The sequence below is a fragment of the Aegilops tauschii genome, chromosome 4 (assembly GCF_002575655.3).
Source record: "Aegilops tauschii subsp. strangulata cultivar AL8/78 chromosome 4, Aet v6.0, whole genome shotgun sequence".
Taxonomy (NCBI): domain Eukaryota; kingdom Viridiplantae; phylum Streptophyta; class Magnoliopsida; order Poales; family Poaceae; genus Aegilops; species Aegilops tauschii.
This window is the reverse complement of record NC_053038.3, coordinates 430,614,321-430,637,224: the sequence shown is the minus strand read 5'-3', so window position 1 is coordinate 430,637,224 and position 22,904 is coordinate 430,614,321. Positions and strand designations below refer to the sequence as shown.

At 45.3% G+C, this 22,904-nt stretch overlaps 1 protein-coding gene across 1 annotated transcript; it reads right to left on the bottom strand.

The window, feature by feature from the left end:
• Nucleotides 1-17,535: 17,535 nt before the first annotated feature.
• Nucleotides 17,536-22,106, bottom strand: LOC109753212 (probable beta-D-xylosidase 7). The gene is made up of 3 exons (XM_020312128.4): nucleotides 21,620-22,106; nucleotides 19,250-19,799; nucleotides 17,536-19,153 (listed from the first exon to the last, which is right to left on the bottom strand). Exons 1-3 carry the CDS (start codon nucleotides 22,028-22,030, stop codon nucleotides 17,790-17,792), a joined length of 2,325 nt encoding a protein of 774 aa, XP_020167717.1. The 5' UTR covers nucleotides 22,031-22,106; the 3' UTR covers nucleotides 17,536-17,789.
• Nucleotides 22,107-22,904: the final 798 nt, after the last annotated feature.

Here is a 22,904-nt window from a genome sequence, read left to right as displayed (position 1 = left end):
AACAACCACAACAAAAGCCAAAAGGGGTAGAGCGGGAAGTGTGGAAAAACAAAATGTTGACCGGTATGGGGGCCTAGCCCATCCCACTGTTGGCATAGGGCCCAAGCCCATGTGTATCTGACCTAGATTTGAGCACCAACTGTCTGGAGAGGTGTGAGAGTCACACACGAGAGGAGCCTCAGCCGCCACACACACACACACACACACACATAGAGGTACTCTCTAGATACAACATGGTATGGAGCCAGGTTGCGGCAGCACTGGAGTAGTCACTCGCCGGCGAGGCGGTGGGGCCCGACGGGGTCAGGCGAGAGGAGCCTGCTTGCGCTACTGCGGCAGGGCAATCTCACACGCGGCTGCACATGGGACATGTGAGCGCAACGGGGATGTGTGGAGCACGCGTCGGACGGGCGCTGGAGCTAGTAGAGCTGGAGAAGAGAGGTGGCTGCACGGGGGACTCGCACGGCGAAGCCTGAGAAGAAGTTGCGGGCAGGTCAAGTTCCTCTGCTACGGGCAAGACGAGATCCTCTATTGTTCTGCTGCTTCTGCTGAATTTGCTGCTGGAGTTGTCGTGGTGTTGTGTCCATTGGTTGAAGAGAAGAGGAGTGTTGTACTGGTGCTTGCTGCTGCTGGTTGTGCTTCCGCTGAGGGGCTGCTGCTGGGACGGGTACTGTTGGAGGCCAAGGTCCTTTGCTCATCTGCAGATGCTGAACTGCAGGTGCCACTACTGTTGTTGTTGATTTTTCTCTCTCCTGCTGGTTGAAGAAGAAGAGGGGAAGTCGTCATGGGGGCTGAACTCACTGCCGCTCTAGAGAAACTTGCGTAGCTCACGAGTGCGAAAGCTGCCGAGGGGTTACCTCCTGCAAGTGGCGCCATCGTTGTGCCCCACGCGGATTAGGTGTTCAACCTTGAGCTCATGTCAAATGATGTCAAGCTGAATGGCGTGAGCAGCTACCTGAGCTGGTCGAGGCGGGCCTTGTGGATCTTGAAGACAAAGGGACTGACAGAATATGTTCTTGGAACGGTTGAAGAACTGGCTGACAAGGAGAGCGCGAAATAGAAGAAGTGGAGTGTTACCGACTCACTGATTTTGGCATGGATGTGTGTGGAGCATGCTGTCCACGAGGTATTCCGGTAACAGAAACCTGATGCTCATGTCTCAAATTGAAGACAAGATTCATGATGTTCGTCAAGGTGGCAGAAGCGTACTGGTGTATGTGAATGAGCAGCAACACCTTTGGGCAGATGTGGATCGATTCCACATGCAGAGTTCATGGAAATTGCCAGGAAGTGGGTTGAGCGCAGGCGTGTGGTGCAGTTTCTAAAGGGCATAGATCAAGATTTTGAAAATAGGCATGTTGTGATGCTACATCAGCCGACACTTGTGCCCCTTGATGAGGCCATTGATGCAATGTCACAAGAAGAGGTATGCCTGCTGTCGAGAAAACGAGCTGGAAATGAATCTGCTTATAGAGTGATTGACTAGCGAGGTCCTGGGGCGTGTCACAATTGTGGTCTACCAGGGCATATCAGTCAATTCTGCACTGGACCTAGGAGAGTCAGAGGCCGAGGGTATATTGGTGGCAATAGCAGCCGAGGTGGTTGGAATGGGAGTCGTGGTCGAAATGGGGGTGGCTGTTCTTGGAATGCTCCTAAGGAAAATGTAGCCGCTTTAGCTGAAGGGAATTAGCCTGTAGGAGGACATGAGACTGCTATCAGCGATGCCAAATTTGTTGATACAAATGAAGGTAACATTGAGCATGCATCAATCGCAGCTCATAAAATAAACTCTGAATGGGTGCTTGACTCTGGAGCATCACAACATGTTGCTAGAGATTTTAATGAGTTTAAATATTATGTTCCACACTCTCTTGCATAACAGCAAAACATTCACACAGCAGATGGCACAACCCAAACCATCACAGTTGTTGGGACAGTTAACTACATGCCGAGTATTGAATTATCCTCAGTGTTGCATGTGCCAGCTTTTCCTATGAACTTAGTGTCCTTGAGTGCTTTGGTTGATGATACGTCTCCAACGTATCTATACTTTTTTATTGTTCCATGCTATTATATTATCTGTTTTGGATGTTTTATATGCATTAATATGCTATTTTATATTATTTTTAGGACTATTTTTTAACCCAGAGCCCAGGGCCAGTTTCTCTTTTTCCTTGTTTTTGAGTTTCGCAGGAAAGGAATATCAAACAGAGTCCAAACGGATAAAACTTTACGACGATTTTTCTTGGACCAGAAGACACCTACGAGACTTGGAGATGAAGTCAGAAGACCCACGAGGCGACGACAAGCCATAGGGGCGCGCCCCTGGTTTGTGGGCCCCTCGGGAGTCCACCGACCTCCCTCTCAGCTCTATAAATCCTAAAATTTTCCGTTATCAATAGAAGCATCCACGAAAATACTTTTCCGCCGCCGCAACCTTCTGTTCACGTGAGATCCCATCTTGGGGCCTTTTCCAGCGATCTGACGGAGGGGCATTCGATCACGGAGGGCATCTACATCAACCCTATTGCCCTTCCGATGAAGCGTGAGTAGTTTACCTCAGACCTACGGGTCCATAGCTAGTAGCTAGATGGCTTCTTCTCTCTCTATGATCTTCAATACCATGTTCTCCTCGATGTTCTTGGAGTTCTATCCGATGTAATATTCTTCTCCGGTGTGTTTGTCGAGAACCGACGGATTGTGGATTTATGATCAGATTATCTATGATTATTATTTGAATCTCCTCTGAATTCTTATATGCATGATTTGATATCTTTGTATTTCTCTTCGAAATATTGGTTTGGTTTGGCCAACTAGATTGATATTTCTTGCAATGGGAGAGGTGCTTCGTTTTGGGTTCAATCTTGCGGTGTCCTCACCCAGTGACATAGTAGGGGTAGCAAGGCACGTATTGTATTGTTGCCATCAAGGATTAAAAGATGGAGTTTTCATCATATTGCTTGAGTTTATCCCTCTACATCATGTCATCTTACTTGGCGTTACTTCATTCTTTATGAACTTAATACTCTAGGTGCATGCTGGATAGCAGTCGATGTGTGGAGTAATATTAGTAAATGGAGAATCGTTTCGGTCTACTTGACACGGACATGATGCCTATATGCATAATCATTGCCTTGGATATCGTCATAACTTTGCGCTTTTCTGTCAATTGCTCGACAGTAATTTGTTCACCCACCGTGTTATTTGCCTTCAAGAGAGAAGCCTCTAGTGAAACCTATGGCCCCGGGGTCTATTTTCCATCATATATTTTCAGATCTATAAACCCAAAAACCCAGAAATACCTTGCTGCAATTTATTTACTTTTATTTGGTTCTACGTTTTAGTAATCTTTTATACCTATCTCTATCAGATCTCACCATTGCAATTGGCCGTGAAGGGATTGACAACCCCTTTATCGCGTTGGGTGCAAGTGTTTGATTGTTTGTGCAGGTGCATAGATTGGAGACTTGGTTGTACCTCCTATTGGATTGATACCTTGGTTCTCTAACTGAGGGAAATACTTAATTATCTCTACTTTGCTGCATCACCCTTTCCTCTTCAAGGGAAAAACCAACGCAAGCTCAAGAAGTAGCAGAAAGAATTTCTGGCGTTGTTGCCGGGGAGGTCTACATCAAGCCTACCAAGTACCCATCATAAAATCTCATCTCTTGTATTACATTATTCGCCATTTGCCTCTCGCTTTCCTCTCCCCCACTTCTAAAACAATTTTCAAAAAAATACAAAAAGATTTGCCTTTTTATTCGCCCTTCTTCCGTTCGTCTTTTCGTTTGCTTTTTGGTTGCTCGTGTGTTAGATTGCTTGTTTTGTCACGATGACTCAAGAGAATACTAAGTTGTGTGAATTTTCCAATACTAATAATAATGATTTTATTAGTACTCCGATTGCTCCCGCCACTAGTGCGGAATCTTATGAAATTAATGATGCTTTGTTGAATCTTGTTATGAAAAAACAATTTTCCGGCTTTCCTAGTGAAGATGCCGCATCCCATCTAAATACTTTCGTTGAGTTGTGTAATATGCAAAAGAAGAAAGATGTGGATAATGATATTGTTAAATTGAAGATATTTCCGTTCTCACTACAAGATCGTGCTAAAACTTGGTTTTCATCTTTGCCTAAAAATAGTATTGATTCATGGAATAAGTGTAAAGATGCTTTTATTTCCAAGTATTTTCCACCTGCTAAGATCATCTTCCTTAGGAACGATATAATGAATTTTAAGCAACTTGATCATGAACACGTTGCACAATCTTGGGAGAGGATGAAATTGATGATAAGAAATTGCCCTACTCATGGTTTAAGCTTATGGATGATCATACAAAATTTTATGCCGGATTAAATTTTGCATCTAGAAATCTTCTAGATTCGGCCGCGGAAGGTACTTTTATGGAAATCACATTAGGAGAAGCCACTAAACTCCTATATAATATTATGGCTAATTACTCTCAGTGGCACACCGAAAGATCCTCTACTAGTAAAAAAGTGCATGCGATTGAAGAAATTAATGTTTTGAGTGGAAAGATGGATGAACTTATGAAATTGTTTGCTAGTAAGAGTTCTCCTATTGATCCTAATGATATGCCTTTGTCCACTTTGATTGAGAATAACAATGAATCTATGGATGTGAATTTTGTTGGTATGAACAATTTTAGTAATAACGCGTATAGAGGTAATTTCAACCCTAGGCCGTTTCCTAGTAATTCCTCTAATAATTATGGTAATTCATACAACAATTCTTATGGAAATTATAATAAGATACCCTCTGATCTTGAGAACAATATTAAATAATTTATTAGTTCCCAAAAGAATTTCAATGCTATGGTTGAAGAAAAATTGCTTAAGATTGATGATTTGGCTAGGAACGTGGGTATAATTTCTCTTGAGATTGATTCTTTGAAAATTATATCTATTTCACCCAAGCATGATATTAACGAGTCTCTAAAAGCTATGAGAATTTCTATTAATGAATGTAAAGAAAGAACTGCTAGGATGCGTGCTAAGCGAGAATGGTTTGTAAAAGTGTGTTCTTCGATTTCTCATGAAAATAATGATGAAGATCTTAAAGTGATTGATGTGAATCCTATTGAATCTTTTTTTCTAATATAAATCTTGATAAATATGGGACTGGAGATGAGTCAACTTTAGCTAGAAGGCGTCTCAATGATTCGGAGTTTATAGATCTTGATGCAAAAGTTGATAAAAGTGGGATTGGAGAGGTCAAAACTTTAAGTAGAAATGAACCCACTCTTTTGGATTTCAAGGATTTTAATTATGATAATTGTTCTTTGATAGATTGTATTTCCTTGTTTCAATCCATGTTGAATTCTCCTCATGCTTATAATCAAAACAAAGCTTTTACTAAACATATTGTTGATGCTATGATGAAATCTTTTGAAGAAAAACTTGAGTTGGAAGTTTCTATCCCTAGAAATCTTTATGATGAGTGGGAACCTAACATTAAGATTAAAATTAAAGATTATGAGTGCCATGATTTGTGTGATTTGGGTGCTAGCGTTTCCACGATTCCTAAAACTTTATGTGATGTGCTAGGTTTCCGTGAATTTGATGATTGTTCTTTAAATTTGCATCTTGCGGATTCCACTATAAAGAAACCTATGGGAAGGATTAATGATTCTCTTATGGTTGCAAACAGGAATTATGTGCCCGTAGATTTCATCGTTCTTTATATAGATTGCAACCCTACATGTCCTATTATTCTTGGTAGACCTTTTCTTAAAACGATTGGTGCAATTATTGATATGAAAGAAGGAAACATTAGATTTCAATTTCCGTGAAGGAAGGGCATGGAACACTTTCCAAGAAAGAAAATAAGTTGCCATATGAATCTATTGTGAGAGCTACTTATGGATTACATACCAAAGATGACAATACCTAGATCTATTGCAATATGCCTAGCTAGGGGCGTTAAACAATAGCGCTTGTTGGGAGGCAACCCAATTTTATTTTTGTGTTTTTTGTTTTGCTACTGTTCTTGAATAAAATAAACATTATTATCTCTATAGTAATTGTGTTTTGGTGTTTTTAATTAGTGTTTGAGCCAAGTAAAGCCTTTGGGATGGCTTACAGAGATGTTGAATTGATCTTGCTGAAAAACAGAAACTTTTGGCCCAGTAAAATAATATTCATAATTCACACAAGCGCGATAAAATACTGATTCTTTTTGCACAAGATTGATATACAAATTTCCTATGTTTTCCTAATTTTTCAGATTTTTTGAGTTACAGAAGTATTCTAAGTTTACATATTGCTACAGACTGTTCTGTTTTTTACAGATTCTATTTTCTATGTGTTGTTTGCTTATTTTGATGAATCTATGGGCAGTATTGGGGGGGGGTATGAACCATGGAGAAGTTGGAATACAATATATATTACACCTATATAAATAAAGAATGAGTTCACAAAAGTACCAAAATTGGTGATTTTATTTTCTTATACTAATGGATCGCATGAGTTTTGTGTTGTGAAGTTTTCAAGTTTTGGGTAAAGATTTGATGGACTATGGAATAAGGAGTGGCAAGAGCCTAAGCTTGGGGATGCCCAAGGAAACCCAAGGTAATATCCAAGGACAACCAATAGCCTAAGCTTGGGGATGCCCCAGAAGGTGTTGGGGAACGTAGTAATTTCAAAAAAATTCCTACGCACAAGATCATGGTGATGCATAGCAACGAGAGGGGAGAGTGTGTCCACGTACCGTCGTAGACCGATAGCGGAAGCGTTATGACAACGCGGTTGATGTAGTCGTACGTCTTCACGATCGACCGATCCTCAGTACCGAACGTACGGCACCTCCGTGTTCTGCACACGTTCAGCTCGGAGACGTCCCGCGAACTCACGATCTAGTAGAGCTTCGCCCGAGAGTTTCGTCAGCACGATGGCGTGATGACGGTGATGATGATGCTACCGACGCAGGGCTTCGCCTAAGCACCGCTACGATATTACCGAGGTGGATTATGGTGGAGGGGGGCACCACACACGGCTAAGAGATCAATGATCAATTGTTGTGTCTCCAAGGGGTGGCCCCTCCCCGTATATAAAGGAGTGGAGGAGGGGGAGGGGGCCAGCTTCCTATGGCGCGCCCCATGAGGAGTCCTACTCCCACCGGGAGTAGGACTCCCCCCTTCCAAGTAGGAGTAGGAGAGGAGAGGGAAGGGAGAGAAGGAGAGAAGGAAAGGGGGGCGCCGCCCCCTCCTTGTCCAATTCGGACTAGAGGGGAGGGGCGCGCGGCTGCCCTGGCCGCCCGTCCTCTTCTCCCACTAGGGCCCATTAGGCCCAATATACTCCCCGGGGGGTTCCGGTAACCCCCCGGTACTCCGGTATATGTCCGAAACCTCCCGAAACACTTTCGGTGTCCGAACATAGTCGTCCAATATATCGATCTTTACGTCTTGACCATTTCGAGACTCCTCATCATGTCCGTGATCATATCTGGGACTCCGAACTACCTTTGGTACATCAAAACACAAAAACTCATAATACCGATCGTCACCAAACTTTAAGCGTGCGGACCCTACGGGTTCGAGAACTATGTAGACATGACCGAGACGCGTCTCCGGTCAATAACCAATAGCGGAACCTGGATGCTCATATTGGCTCCCACATATTCTACGAAGATCTTTATCGGTCAAACCGCATAACAACATACGTTGTTCCCTTTGTCATCGGTACGTTACTTGCCCGAGATTCGATCGTCGGTATCTCAATACCTAGTTCAATCTCGTTACCGGCAAGTCTCTTTACTCGTTCCGTAATACATCATCCCGCAACTAACTCATTAGTTGCATTGCTTGCAAGGCTTATTATGATGTGCATTACCGAGAGGGCCCAGAGATACCTCTCCGACAATCGGAGTGACAAATCCTAATCTCTATCTATGCCAACTCAACAGGTACCTTCGGAGACACCTGTAGAGCACCTTTATAATCACCCAGTTACGTTGTGACGTTTGGTAGCACACAAAGTGTTCCTCCGGTATTTGGGAGTTGCATAATCTCATAGTCATAGGAACATGTATAAGTCATGAAGAAAGCAATAGCAACATACTAAACGATCAAGTGCTAAGCTAACGGGATGGGTCAGGTCAATCACATCATTCTCTAATGATGTGTTCCCGTTTATCAAATGACAACTCATGTCTATGGTTAGGAAACATAACCATCTTTGATCAACGAGCTAGTCAAGTAGAGGCATACTAGTGACACTCTGTTTGTCTATGTATTCACACATGTATTATGTTTCCAGTTAATACAATTCTAGCATGAATAATAAACATTTATCATGAAATAAGGAAATAAATAATAACTTTATTATTGCCTCTAGGGCATATTTCCTTCAGAAGGCATCCCCTCTTTCGTCTTCAATCCATTGGTAAATTTACTTGAGGCTATATTTTTATTCACCACATGATATGCGTTTTGCTTGGAGCGTTTTGTATGATATGAGTCTTTGCCTTTTAGTTTGCCACAATCATCCTTGTTGTACACACCTTTTGAGAAGGACGTGCATGAATCGTGATTTATTAGAATACTCTATGGCTTCACTTATATCTTTTGAGCTATGCAATATGCTCTAGTGCATCACTTATATCTTTTTAGAGCACGGCGGTGGCTTTATTTTATAGAAATTGTTGAACTCTCTTGCTTCACTTATATTATTTTGAGAGTCTCTCTAAACAACATGGTAATTTGCTTTGGTTATGAATTTAGTCCTAATATGATGGGCATCCAAGAGGGATATAATAAAAACTTTCATATTAAGTGCATTGAATACTATGAGAAGTTTGATTCCTTATGATTGTTTTGAGATATAAAGATGGTGATATTAGAGTCATGCTAGTGAGTAATTGTGGATTGGTAGAAATACTTGTGTTAAAGTTTGTGATTCCCGTAGCATGCACGTATGGTGAACCATTATGTGATGAAGTCGGAACATGATTCATTTATTGATTGTCTTCCTTACGACTGGCGGTCGGGTACGAGCGATGGTCTTTTCCTACCAATCTATCCCCCTAGGAGCATGCGTGTAGTACTTTGTTTCGATAGCTAATAGACTTTTGCAATAAGCATGTGAGTTCTTTATGACTAATGTTGAGTCCATGGATTATACGCACTCTCACCCTTCCACCATTGCTAGCCTCTCTAGTACCGCGCAACTTTCGCCGGTGCATTACACCCACCATTACCCTTCCTCAAAACAGCCACCATACCTACCTATTATGGCATTTCCACAGCCATTCCAAGATATATTGCCATGCAACTTCCACCACTCTATTTATTATGACACGCTTCATCATTGCCATATTGCTTTGCATGATCATGTAGTTGACATCGTATTTGTGGTAAAGCCACCATTCATATCTTTTATACATGTCACTCTTGAGTCAATGCACATCCCGGTACACCGCCGGGGGCATTCATATAGAGTCATATATTTTTTCTAGTATCGAGTTGTAATTCTTGAGTTGTAAAGTAAATAAAAGTGTGACGATCATCATTATTAGAGCATTGTCCCATGTGAGGAAAGGATGATGGAGACTATGATTCCCCCACAAGTCGGGATGAGACTCCGGACGAAAAATAAAAAAAGGGGAAAAAAGAAGAAAAAAGAGAGCAAAAAATAGGCCAAAGAGCCCAAAATAAAAAATGAGAGAAAAGAGAGAAGGGGCAATGCTACTATCCTTTTTCCACACTTGTGCTTCAAAGTAGCACCATGATCTTCATGATAGAGAGTCTTCTATTTTGTCACTTTCATATACTAGTGGGAAATTTTCAATATAGAACTTGGCTTGTATATTCCAATGATGGGCTTCCTCAAATTGCCCTAGGTCTTCGTGAGCAAGCGATTTGGATGCACACCCACTTAGTTTCTTTTTGAGCTTTCATACGCTTATAGCTCTAGTGCATCCGTTGCATGGCAGTCCCTACTCACTTATATTGATATCCATTTATGGGAATCTCCATAGCCCGTTGATATGCCTAGTTGATGTGAGACTATCTCCTTCTTTTTGTCTTCTCCACAACCACCATATTCTATTCCACCTATAGTGCTATATCCATGGCTCACGCTCATGTACTGCGTGAAAGTTGAAAAAGTTTGAGAACATCAAAAGTATGAAACAATTGCTTGGCTTGTCATCGGGGTTGTGCATGATTTAATACTTTGTGTGATGAAGATGGAGCATAGCCAGACTATATGATTTTGTAGGGATAACTTTCTTTGGCCATGTTATTTTGAGAAGACACGATTGCTTTATTAGTATGTTTGAAGTATTATTGTCTTTATGTCAATATTAAACTTTTGTTTTGAATCTTATGGATCTGAATATTCATGCCACAATAAAGAAAATTACATGGATAAATATGTTAGGTAGCATTCCACATCAAAAATTCTGTTTTCATTATTTACCTACTCGAGGACGAGCAGGAATTAAGCTTGGGGATGCTTGATACGTCTCCAATGTATCTATAATTTTTTATTGTTCCATGCTATTATATTATCTGTTAATGGATGTTTTATATGCATTAATATGCTATTTTACATTATTTTTGTGACAAACTTATTTACCCAGAGCCCAGTGCCAGTTTCTGTTTTTTTCCTTGTTTTTGAGTTTCGCAAAAAAGGCATATCAAGCGGAGTCCAAACGGAATAAAATTTTACGATGATTTTACTTGGACCAGAAGACACCTATGAGACTTGGAAATGAAGTCAGAAGACCCCCGAGGCGACGACAAGCCGTAGGGGCGCGCCCTAGGGGGGGCGGCCCCCTGGCTTATGGGCCGCTCGAGAGTCCACCGACTTCCCTCTCAGCTCTATAAATCCTCAAATTTTCCATTATCAACAGAAGCATCCACCAAAATACTTTTCCACCACCACAACCTTCTGTTCCCGTGAGATCCCATCTTGGGGCCTTTTCCGGTGATCTGCCGGAGGGGGATTCGATCACGGAGGGCATCTACATCAACCCTATTACCCTTCCGACGAAGCATGAGTATTTTACCTCAGACCTACAGGTCCATAGCTAGTAGCTAGATGGCTTCTTCTCTCTATATGATCTTCAATACCATGTTCTCTCCACGATGTTCTTGGAGTTCTATCCGATGTAATATTCTTTTGCGGTGTGTTTGTTGAGATATGATGAATTGTGGATTTATGATCAGATTATCTATGAATATTATTTGAATCTCCTCTGAATTCTTATATGCAAGATTTGATATCTTTGTATTTCTCTTTGAATTATCGGTTTGGTTTGGCTAACTAGATTGGTATTTTTGCAATGGGAGAGGTGCTTAGTTTTGGGTTCAATCTTGCGGTGTCCTCACCCAGTGATATAGTAGGGGTAGCGAGGCACGTATTGTATTGTTTCCATCAAGGATAAAAAGATGGGGTTTTCATCATATTGCTTGAGTTTATCCCTCTACATCATGTCATCTTACTTAAGGCATTACTCCATTCTTTATGAACTTAATACTCTAGATGCATGCTGGATAGCGGTCGATGTGTGGAGTAATAGTAGTAGATGCAGAATCGTTTTGGTATACTTGAAACATACGTGATGCCTATATGCATAATCATTGCCTTGGATATCATCATAACTTTGCGCTTTTCTATCAGTTGCTCGATAGTAATTTGTTCACCCATCATATTATTTGCCTTCAAGAGAGAAGCCTCTAGTGAAACCTATGGCCCCCGGGTCTATTTTCCATCATATATTTTCAAATCTATAAACCAAAAAACCCAAAAATACCTTGCTCCAATTTATTTACTTTTATTTATTTTTACGTTTTAGTAATCTTTTATACCTATCTCATTCAGATCTCACCATTGCAATTGACCGTGAAGGGATTGACAACCCCTTTATCGCGTTGGGTGCAAGTGTTTGATTGTGTGCAGGTGCATAGATTGGATACTTGCTTGTACCTCCTACTGGATTGATACATTGGTTCTCTAACTGAGGGAAATACTTATCTCTACTTTGCTGCATCACTCTTTCCTCTTCAAGGAAAAAACCAACGCAAGCTCAAGAAGTAGCAGTTGACCAAATAGATTGCCCAATAATTCTTGACAAAGTTGTGTTCTTGATCCAGGAGAGATTGACGGTCAGGAGTCTTGGGACTAGAACAAGGCGTAGGGGGCTGTGGTACATGGACCGTTGCATGCCGAACCAGGGGGGATGGGACATGCTAGCTGCAGTTGCTAAGGACAAGGAGACTAGAGCATTGATCCATCACTGTAGGATGGGACATGTGTCTTCTGACAGAATGTATCAAATATTTCCTGATGGAATGAGTGGTGTGGACAAGAGAAAGCTGAAATGTGATGCGTGTGAGTTTGCTAAACATACCAAAAACTCATATGTGAGTAAGGGGGTCAGGAGCATATCTCCTTTTTGTGTTGATCCACTTTGATGTATGGACTTGTTCAGTGTTATCTGTCAGTGGTATGAAGTACTTCATTACATTCATTGATTGTCATTCCCGGATGACTTGGGTCTATCTTCTGAAACATAAAGATGAAGTGTTTCAGTGTTTCAAAGTCTTTTATGCACTTGTTCAGACTCAATTTAATGTTAAAATCGAAGCACCCAGATCTGACAATGGCACCGAGTATGTTAACAAGGCCATTGGTGCCTTCACGCCAGTCAAACATCTTGCCCGGATACACCTCCTCAGAATGGGGTGGCAGAGAGGAAAAATGCCACTTGCTAGAGGTGGCCCGAGCACTGATGTTCACCATGAATGTTCCCAAGTTCACGTAGAGTGAAGCTATCATGTTAATGATGGCCACCTTCTTGATCAACCGCACACCTTCCCGGGTGGCAGGTATGAAATCACCATTTGAGTTGGTTTTCACAGAAAATACATTTCTTGTTCCTTCTAAGGTGTTTGGTTCCACTTGTTTGGCTCGTGATCATTGGCCATCAGTTAATGAATTGGATACTCGGACCGTCAAGTGCACCTTTGTTGGGAATTCTTCAGGACAAAGAGGGTACAAATGATGGAGTCCGTCTGAGAGGCAGATATTTGTGAGCATGGATGTTAGGTTTCGTGAATCGGAACCTTTCTATGGTGAGAAAACGGACCTAAGTGTCTTGTTTGAAGACCTTGACCAATGTCTCCAACCGGAAATTGGTCAAGAGGGGGATAGTAGTAGCACACAAATGCAGACGATGCACCAGTCGCCTCAAGCAACAGACGACTCCACATTAATTCATGTGGCGCCTGTGATAGAAGCATTGACTTCCATCGATGATGTACAGATTGGCACACCGGCACCGGCTCAGGTTGGTAGTGTGCCGAGGTGGACATCAGAGCAAGAGGAGCAGCTAAAGGTGTATTCACGGAAGCATTCGCCATCTCAGATTGGTACTGTGCTGAGGTGGACAACAGAGTAGGAGAAGCATCTAAAGCTGTATTCACAAAAGCGAGGTGAGGGCGTTGCACATCAGGGGGAGCAACGAGATCCGCCACTAACGGAACAACAAGGTAGTAATGATGCTATATCCATCTCTTTTGGCGGGGATCAAGATGAAGGGTCAGTGGCCTTAAGGAGAACTACTCGAGCAACATGAGGGTACCCGAAAAATAGTATGGATTCGGTGACAATGATATTGGCAATTATGTTTCCTATGAAGCATTATCTCCAGCCCGCAAAGTATTTGTTGCATCTCTTCAGTTTGTGTCAGTTCTGACTGACTGGCAGAAGACAAAGGAGGACTCAAAGTGGCGAGTGGCCATGGTGGAAGAGCTAGAGGCTCTGTGTAAGAACAAGACATGGGTACTAACACCCCTTCCAATAGGAAAGAAGGCGGTTAGCTGTAAGTGGGTATACACTGTGAAGCAGAATGCATAAGGAAAGGTTGAAAGGTACAAAGAAAGTAGAAAGGCTTGTGGCGAGGGGGTACAGCCAGACATATGGCATTGACTACGATGAGACCTTTGTTCCAGTAGCAAAGATGAACACCGTGAGGATTCTGATCTCCTGTGCAACAAATTTTGGGTGGCCTTTTCACCAACTTCATGTCAAGAATGCCTTCTTGCATGGGGACTTGAAGGAGGAGGTATACATGGATATTCCACCTAGTTTCTCGACTTCTGAGACTGCTGTCAAGGTATGCAGGCTAAAGAAAGCTCTTTATGGACTGAAACAGTCTCCAAGCGCTTGGTTTGACAAGTTTAGATGGGCTGTGTGTGACATGGGGTATGGACAATGCAATGGTGACCATACATTGTTTTATAGACACTCTAAAGGAAAATGACCATCCTTGCAGTTTATATTGATGATATCATTATCACTGGCGATCATGACGTAGAGATAGCAAGGTTAAAGGGGTGTCTGAGTAAGGCATTCGAAGTTAAAGATCTTGATCGACTCAAGTACTTCCTTGGTATAGAAGTGGCAAGGTCTAGAAAAGGAATAACTCTTTCTCAAAGAAAGTATACCCTGAATCTCCTCTGTGATGTTGGCATGTTGAGTTGTCGAGCTGCTTCAACCCCAATTTATCAAAATCACAAAGTGACTGCCCAATCAGGTGATCTGGTGGATAAAGAAAAATATCAACGATTGGTGGGAAGATTGTTGTACTTGTATCATACACGACCAAACATTGCATTTGCAGTAAGTGTTGTGAGCAGATATACGCATGAGCCTAGAAGTGAACATCTAGAGGCAGTATACTGAATCCTGAGATACTTGAAGGGTTCTCCTGCGAAGGGACTAATATACAGAAGTCATGGACATCTTGTTGTGGATGGTTATTGTGATGCTGATTGGGCTAGCTACCTGGATGATAGGAGATCAACTTCAGGCCATTGTATTTTTGTAGGAGGAAATTTAGTGTCTTGGAGAAGCAAGAAACAACCTGTTGTTTCCAAATCAACTATAGAGGCCAAATACAGATCCATTTCTCAGGGATTAAATGAGTTGTTATGGACAAGAACTCTATTAGATGAGCTGAAGATATGGAAGACCGGTTGTATGAATGTATGGTGCGACAACAGGTCGGCAATTAACATAGCAAACAACCCAGTTCAACATGATAGAACCAAACATGTGGAGATTGATAGATTCTTTATCAAAGAAAAACTGGATGCTGGGATTATCAAGATAGAGTATGTGAGTTTAGGACAACAAATTGTAGATTGCTTGACTAAATTACTGAGAACTAGAGAATGCAGTTCAGCGTGTGAGAAGATGGGAATGATAGATATCTACCACCCATCTTGAGGGGGAGTGTTGGCCGGTATGGGGGCCTGGCCCATCCCACTGTTGGCATAGGGCCCAAGCCCATGTGTATCTGACCTAGATGAGAGCACCAGCTGTCTGAAGAGGTGTGAGAGTCACACACGAGAGGAGCCTCAGCCGCTACACACACACAGAGGTACTCCCGATACAACACAAAACACTAGTTAGAGGGTATCCCTTGTAAAGGTCACTCCCATCTCCTTTTATGGTGACAAATGTGCACTCATTAGTGATACTTATCGCAACCTGGGAATTTTGTGCTACTATTCGTTCATTAGTTTTTTCAAAACGTGTTATCTCTTAAATTGTGTCCAAATTATAAACCGTTTTCGTTGTTTCGTTTTTCACATCGATATTTTTAAAACTATACCCATGTTAATAGTTTGGATGTTTTTTAAGAAAGGAAAAAACCCAGTTATCTGAAAAAAATACAGGAAACCAAATAAACCAGAAAGATAAAATACTGTAAAAGAAAAAAATTAGAAGACAAAAGAACTGGACCCCCCCCCCCCCAAAAAAACGAATCGAAAACCAGAAGCACACCCGAGTTTCACATGGACTTCATCGTGAAGCACAACTGTGCTTTTTCACACAATGTGATTCACGCGAGGAAAAGAAAAAAAGATTTAATAAAACATGTGCAGAAAAAAATCAAGAAAAAGAAATAAAAAATCAAGAAAAATCCATATCCCCAAAAAAACTCCATGAAAACACAAAAAGCGTGCTTTTTTGACTTTGTGAACCTTTTCTGAATTATGTGAACTATATAGAAAAGTCAGTGGTCAATGGTCGACGGTAAAAAAATGGTCAATGGTCGACGGTAAAAAAATAAACAGATTGGGTTTTTCTGGCTGAATCTATTGCTGCTGGCGAGCGACACTAATAGGCGGCAGCCCGACTCGCACTTGCGCGAGCGCCAACACCCGATTCGACGCCTTAAGAGCATCTCTAGCAGACCCCGAATAAGTGGTCAAACCCACAAAATAACCGCCTTTTGCAGTTTCAGTCGAAAAAACGGGTCCGAACAGACCCCCTAAAATCGTCCGACCCTTAAAAAAATTTAAGGGGCCCTGTAAACGCGAAGCCGAAACCCTTATATCTACAGTTTTAAAGGCAATTTTACTAGGGCCCTGCATACCGGTCAACGTTGGCGGTTGAGGAATCTCTGCTCCCGCCAACGTCATGAAGCTCGCCCGTCCGCTCGGCCGCCCGGCCGCGCTAGCTAGCTGTGAATCGATGCGAGCAAGCTAGCTAGCTAGCCCCGGCCGCGTCTCTCGCTGCAGCGACGGAGGAGCTAGCTAGCTCGCCCCTGGATGGATTCGAGCTGAGCTAGCTAGCTAGCTCTCGATCGATTCGAGCCCCGACGACGGAGCTTGCTGGCTCGACGCTTCATGCCCTTCGTATTTGGTCGTCTGTGGCTTCATTTTTGACAGCTTCATGTGCTATCCATCGATATCGCGGAAGCAAGCTAACTGACGACATGGACGAGAGGAAGAAGAAGACGTGGAGAATATAAGCGAATATTCCATTTTACAGCTTAAGTTTGAGGGGTCTATTCTGCCGCAGCTAAAACCAACCCGTAAAAGAGCATATTCCGCGAATATCCTTTTATACGGGTCCGTTTTGCAGGGTCTGCCTCTGCGACCGTCCGCGCCGACCTGCAAAACCGTTTTTCCGCGAACTGCAAACGCGTTTTGCGGGTCGGCGGGATGCGGGGTCTGCTAGAGATGCTCTAAGCGTCGGGTGGAGTTGGACTATGTAATCACTTTGTAGCTCCAACGTGAAGGGGTCTTCTAATCCCCATCCTCTTCTTTAATATATAATACGCACACTCGTGCGTATTCGAGAAAAAAAAGATGCTCTAAGCGCTGAATAGGGACTCTCGGAAAAAAAGGGACACAGGTTTGTTCGGCAACCCTCTATCAGTTAGTTTCTCTTACTTTATTGTTGGACAACTTTGAACCTAGTCCGACAATCAAAACTGAACAGACTATTTCAATTCATCCAGACTCAAAAGTGTTCAAACCTTTTCCATATCAGTAGATACGAGCGCAACCAGCCTTTCATCCTCGATGTACAACTCTTATGGTTGAATAAGTCAGGCTTTTTGTTAACAGATTTGCCAATTCTCATCTTTAACAAAGTCTCATCTAGCTCTTGTGCCATTTGATTTTACGCAAAGATTCATGCTGATTTTCTCTTTTTCGTTCTTCTTTCTTCTTTTTCCATTTTAATTTTATTTAGACGGGGATCTAGATGAGAGCTAGACATACCTTTTTATTAACTCTATTTTGAATTTTCGACATATGTGCAAATTACAATATATATAATTCGGGAGTATTAAAACATGTCTCGGTGTTTCCCTTAACCTTTCCTTAATGCATGCCTCAATGCTATTTCTGAGGCAACTGAATTATAACTTAAACCAATAATTAAATTGTGTGTAACTACTGATAAATAACGTCACTGCAGTTCGTCTTCTACCTGTGCCAGAGCCAGAATGAGCTCCGGGTTCAGGACTCGAAGCTGATTTCGTGCTCGTCCTGGCCGACCCTGAGGAAATGTGAGCCTCCATCGATCACCTTCTTGCCATCCTCCCTCGCCCTGCTGAAGTGCTCGCACGGGCTGACGTCGAACCTGAGGCTGGCCTTCTCGCCGGCCTTGAGATGCTGGGTTCGGAACCCAATCAGCTGGCTCACCGGACGCCCACCCGTCGCGTTGGGCCACCGGAGGAACATTAGCACCGAGTGCTTCCCGTCCAGGGGACCGTGGTTCTGCACCTCGACCACCGCCGGGAACTTGAGCTGCTCGCACCCGTCGGCTCCGATCTCCTCGACCACGTAGCTCGCGCCGCCGTCGGCAGTTGGCGTCGCGGCCAGGCCGGCGAGCAGATTCGTGTTCGGTGCTTTGTTACCGGTACCGGAGACAACTAGTTGGCGAGAGAACTTGGAGTAGCTGAGGCCGTAACCAAACTTGTAGACGGCGTTGCCCCGGTAGAAGCGGTAGCTCCGACCAGGGTATCCGGTTGCCGGGTCGGCGCGCATCCGCATGTCCGTCATGGGCACCTTGGTGAACTCCTCCGGGTACCACGTCACCGGCAGCCTGCCGCTGGGGTTGTGGTCTCCGAAGAGGACCCTGGCGATGGCGAGCCCGCCGGCCTGACCAGGGTAGCCGGCCCACAGAATTGCACCGATCTTGGGGTTAACTTTGGCGAATGTCACGTCAACCGGACCGCCGGTGAGGAGCACCAGGATCACCGGCCGTTTCGCCGCGTTGGCAACTGCAGTGATGAGGCTCTGCTGCTTCCCTGGCAGCAGAAGACTCGTCCTGTCGAGCCCCTCCTGCTCCTGCGCCTGGCTCAGGCCCATGAACAGGAACACGTAGTCCGACGAGGCCGCTAGCCCCACCGCCTGGCCCGTCGCGGCAAAGCCGCACGCCGCCGAGTCGCACCCGGCCAGGAACCTGACGTTCTGCACATACCCCTGGAGCCCCTGCAGCGGCGTCGTGGTCTCGCAGGGAGGGCCGAAGTAGTTGCCGTTGAGCGCGCCGGGGTCATTGGCGTTATGGCCGATGACGGCGGCGGACGCCACCACGCCCCGGCGAAGCGGGAGGATGCCGGCGTCGTTCTTGAGCAGGACGATGCCGCTCGTGGCCGCCTGGAGTGCCAGGTTCTTGTGTGTGGGCGAGCACACGTCCTTGGCGCCAAGGCCCCCGTACAGCGCGCTGCCCCGGGGGTCACCGTCGAAGTGCCCCAGCCGCATCCGGACGGCGAAGAGGTTACGGAGGGCCCTGTCCACGTCCTGCTCCGTCATCCTCCCCTGCCGCACCGCGGCCATGCCGTGCACCTGTGTGTAGTTCCCGCAGTTCAAATCCAACCCTGCAAACAATTTGCAACATTTTTATATCAAAATTTTCTCATGATATTAACTGCAACAAATGACCTTTCTCATGGCGGTTTTGCTGTTGTACTCACCGGCCTTGAGGGCAACGGCGACCGTGTCCTCTGGCGAGGGCCTGTAGAACTGCGCGTCGTGCATGAGCGCCACCGCATCACAGTCGGAAGAAACGTACCCGTTTAACCCCCAGTCTCCCTTGAAGGTTCTCGAGAGGAGGTCGGAGCTGGCGCAGGCAGGGACACCGTTGATGGTGGTGTAGGCGCACATGACGCAGCTGGCCCGGCCATCCTCCACGCAGCTCTTGAAGGGCGGGTTGAAGGTGTCCGCCATGTCCTGGGCCGTCACCCTCGCGTTGAAGTTGTAGCGGATGGCGCCGTTCCAGGCCTCGAGGTCGTAGGCCGAGGCGTGCTTGCAGCACGCGGAGGTCTGGAGCACCGTCGGCGAGCTGCCCTGCAGGCCCCGCACGAACGCCACGGCGTACTTGCTCGCCGTGGTGGGGTCCTCGCCGGGGGTCTCCTGGCCGCGGCCCCACCGCGGGTCGCGGAAGATGTTCACGTTGGGTGACCAGATGGTGAGCCCCTCCGCCTGCCCGAGGTTGTACAGCGCCCGAGCCTCCGTCCCGATCGCCTGCACCGCCATTTTTCACCCATCGATCGCGTTAGTAAATAATCACAGGTAAAAAGAGTAGTACTGCATTTCATTCACATGGCAGGCAATTTGGACACTAGATTTGCAGGACAGATGGTTCCGGTACACGCGGGCGTTCGGTGCCCAGCTAAGTGGGATCACCTTTGCGGGAGTACAAAGTACCAACCCCATTAAAAAGAGCTGTAGTAATCCATCGATGAGATCAAAAAGAACATGGAGGGAGGCCACACAGTGACAAGTGACAAAGACGGGCACGTGTGGCATGAATGAGAGGGTTTACACTTATGGATCATCACTCGGTAACCAGGACAATGATTGTGTCCAAAATGCCAATTGCTCACGCTTTTATGCGTATCTATGGCAAAGTCAAAAGTGGTTCTCAAAAAGGTTACTAGCATCGCTGTCGAACCTTGCAAATTACTCCTACGTTCTATGGTCTCCAGACTGTGTCATACCACAAGGAGAAAACTTAGAGCACTTGTCTATATTGCTACCTATCTAGCTAGCGTGAGGATAGCTAGATCTTAGTCAACTAAGACTTAACCAAGTCGTGACATAATATAATAAAAGAAGAAAGAGAGAAACTAAAAGAATTTTCTGCATTGTTCTTCACATAAGATCTCATGAACATAGCATCGACTGAGACTTGGTCGACTGTGATTTAGCAATCCCACACTGGTTAAGTAGTAGCTGACATTATCACTGATTAATATCGGAGCCGGCCCAAACCAGCAACGCCCCCTAGCTAGCTACCACCAGGGACGCTGTACAAGATTTTGGTGGTGGGTACACTCTAGCCATGCCAGCACAGGAATAAACATAGGTTGTTGGTTACGCACAAAAGGCTAGCTGGCTAAGCTGGACGTGTAGGCCTACATGCATGTTTGCTCGCTCATTCATTTTCCTATCGATAGGTAGCGATCCCAATGAACCAATTTGCTGCACACCGACCTTTTCCTGTAGTGCAATCATGTTACTTTCATCTGCACTTTCGGTTTACCGGAAATTAAGTTGTCCGTTTCTGTCCTGCCACTACGGAAGTGTAGCTAGTATGGGTTAATTGACGGAGCCTTAAGTAGCTAACTACTACTCCCTAGTGTCACAAACACTCTTATATTAAGGGATGGAGGGAGTACCTTGCAAAATCAAGATATAATCACATGCATGAGACAACATATTGGATTTTCTATCTCTGTTGCAAAAATTAGACTGAATTTCACATTTTACCCCTGCTTTGCCATTTTTTACGCTTATAAACTTTTAAACAGTTTGTCTCCCGAATGACCGTATTTAGCAAAAAAATTACTCCCACTACCTTTTCACTTTGATTATCTTATTAAAAATAAAGGACCCGGCCATACCGATCAAATGAATTAGCGGCTTTCTATGCATGCGGTTTTGTTACTGGTTTTGTTTTGCATCCGAACCGATCAAATGAATAAACCGGACCGGTTTTTTCTCTCTCAAAAAGGTGTACTTATGAACCGCTACGCCGAGTTGGTCCGGCTTAACCAAACGAGGAGGTGCACCTGCCTCCACGTCATGGCCACCAGGTCACCATCAGAGCGTCCTTCCGAGAGAAACTGGTGGGCGGGGCGGCGTCTCCTGGTAGACCACGAAGCAGGAGAGCACGACCACGATGTACGCTCGACGACTGGTGTGGTGGGAGAGAGTCCAAAACGCTGGATTCGATCGGAGCCTGTCCCACACCCCATCCCACCTACTCCCACCCAGACCAGTAACTACGCTTTCTAGCGCCCATCTTCCCGTCGGGTGGAGGTGCGGCGTGCGTTGCATACCTGCCCGATGAGGTACCACAGCTGCTCGTCGAAGGCGGCGGCGCTGAGCAGCACCTGCGGGAAGCTGGTGATGGCGCGGACGGCGCCGTCGAAGTGCATGCCGTGGCCCCAGAAGGAGAGCCCGTGGAGCCCCTCCGACCACCACTTGTACGGCGGCACGCCCAGCCGCGGCACCCCCGGCGCCTCGTCGCCCAGCTGCGACACCTTCTCCGCCAGCGACAGCCGCGCCACCAGGTCCGCCGCACGCTGCGCAGGCGGCAGCCCCGGGTTACAGAACGCGTAGCCCTGCGTCGGGGCTCCCTGACCGCACGAGAACGGCGGGTTGCCGGCGGCGCACACCCGCAGCAATGCCAGCAGCATCGCCAGCGTGAGCGCCGCCATGTGGGCGGTGTGGTAGGAGAAGGCCCCCATGGAGTGTTCAGTTGTGGAGGGTGAGGAGAGACGTGAGAGAAGCTCAGTGGCGCGCGGCTCCTTTTATAGGCGTTCTCGGCCAATGGTCCGGTTGAAACTAGAAAGCTGGCTTTAACCTATTTTTTCAGCATCCGCTTGAAAGCTAGCTGGGTCTGGGCTCCATTCGGACGACACACCAGATGGTAATAAGATTCGGCGTAAGAACGGACCACGAGAGAGCTGTACAGCACATTACGTACTTTCCGTTGCCATGCCGTTCAATGTAGGTTCGATCGTGCAGCTCTCACAAGATTCTTGGACATGACTGCATCATTCGGGCCATGACTATCGGTGAATAAAGCCCCTGGTCGACATGCCTAGTACTCCAGTAAAGAACGATGGGGATCAAGAGGACGGACGTACGGTTGACATGGGCCTAGCCACCTAGGTTTAATTCTTTCTAAGCTAAGCCATGCATGCATGCATGAGGCGCCGTTAGCCTATTGCGCTTCATTTTCATGCAAGACGACAGCAACATTGACGGTGTCATATCGTCCGTGCTTTGCTGGTAGCCTCCCGTGCCATTAAATCCACCCTAACCACCCCTGACTAGATAAACGATGCCATCGGCCGGGTTTGATCGGTGTGGCACTGGCATGCACACAACAAAGGAGATCATGCCATCGATTTTGAGCGGTAGCATGCAGAGACAAGTGAAGGGATGCCATCAGTTTTATCGTTTTTCCAAGTGGAAGATAGACTCGTAGGATGGTGTGCCACGTTAGGAGCCGAGCTGGCTATGCAGGTGGAATGAGGTCACACGCACGCCATGTGTCTTGCTTATCTGTTTGCAGTTGTGTTTACATAGAATGACACATTGGCCTGCCTGTGTTCT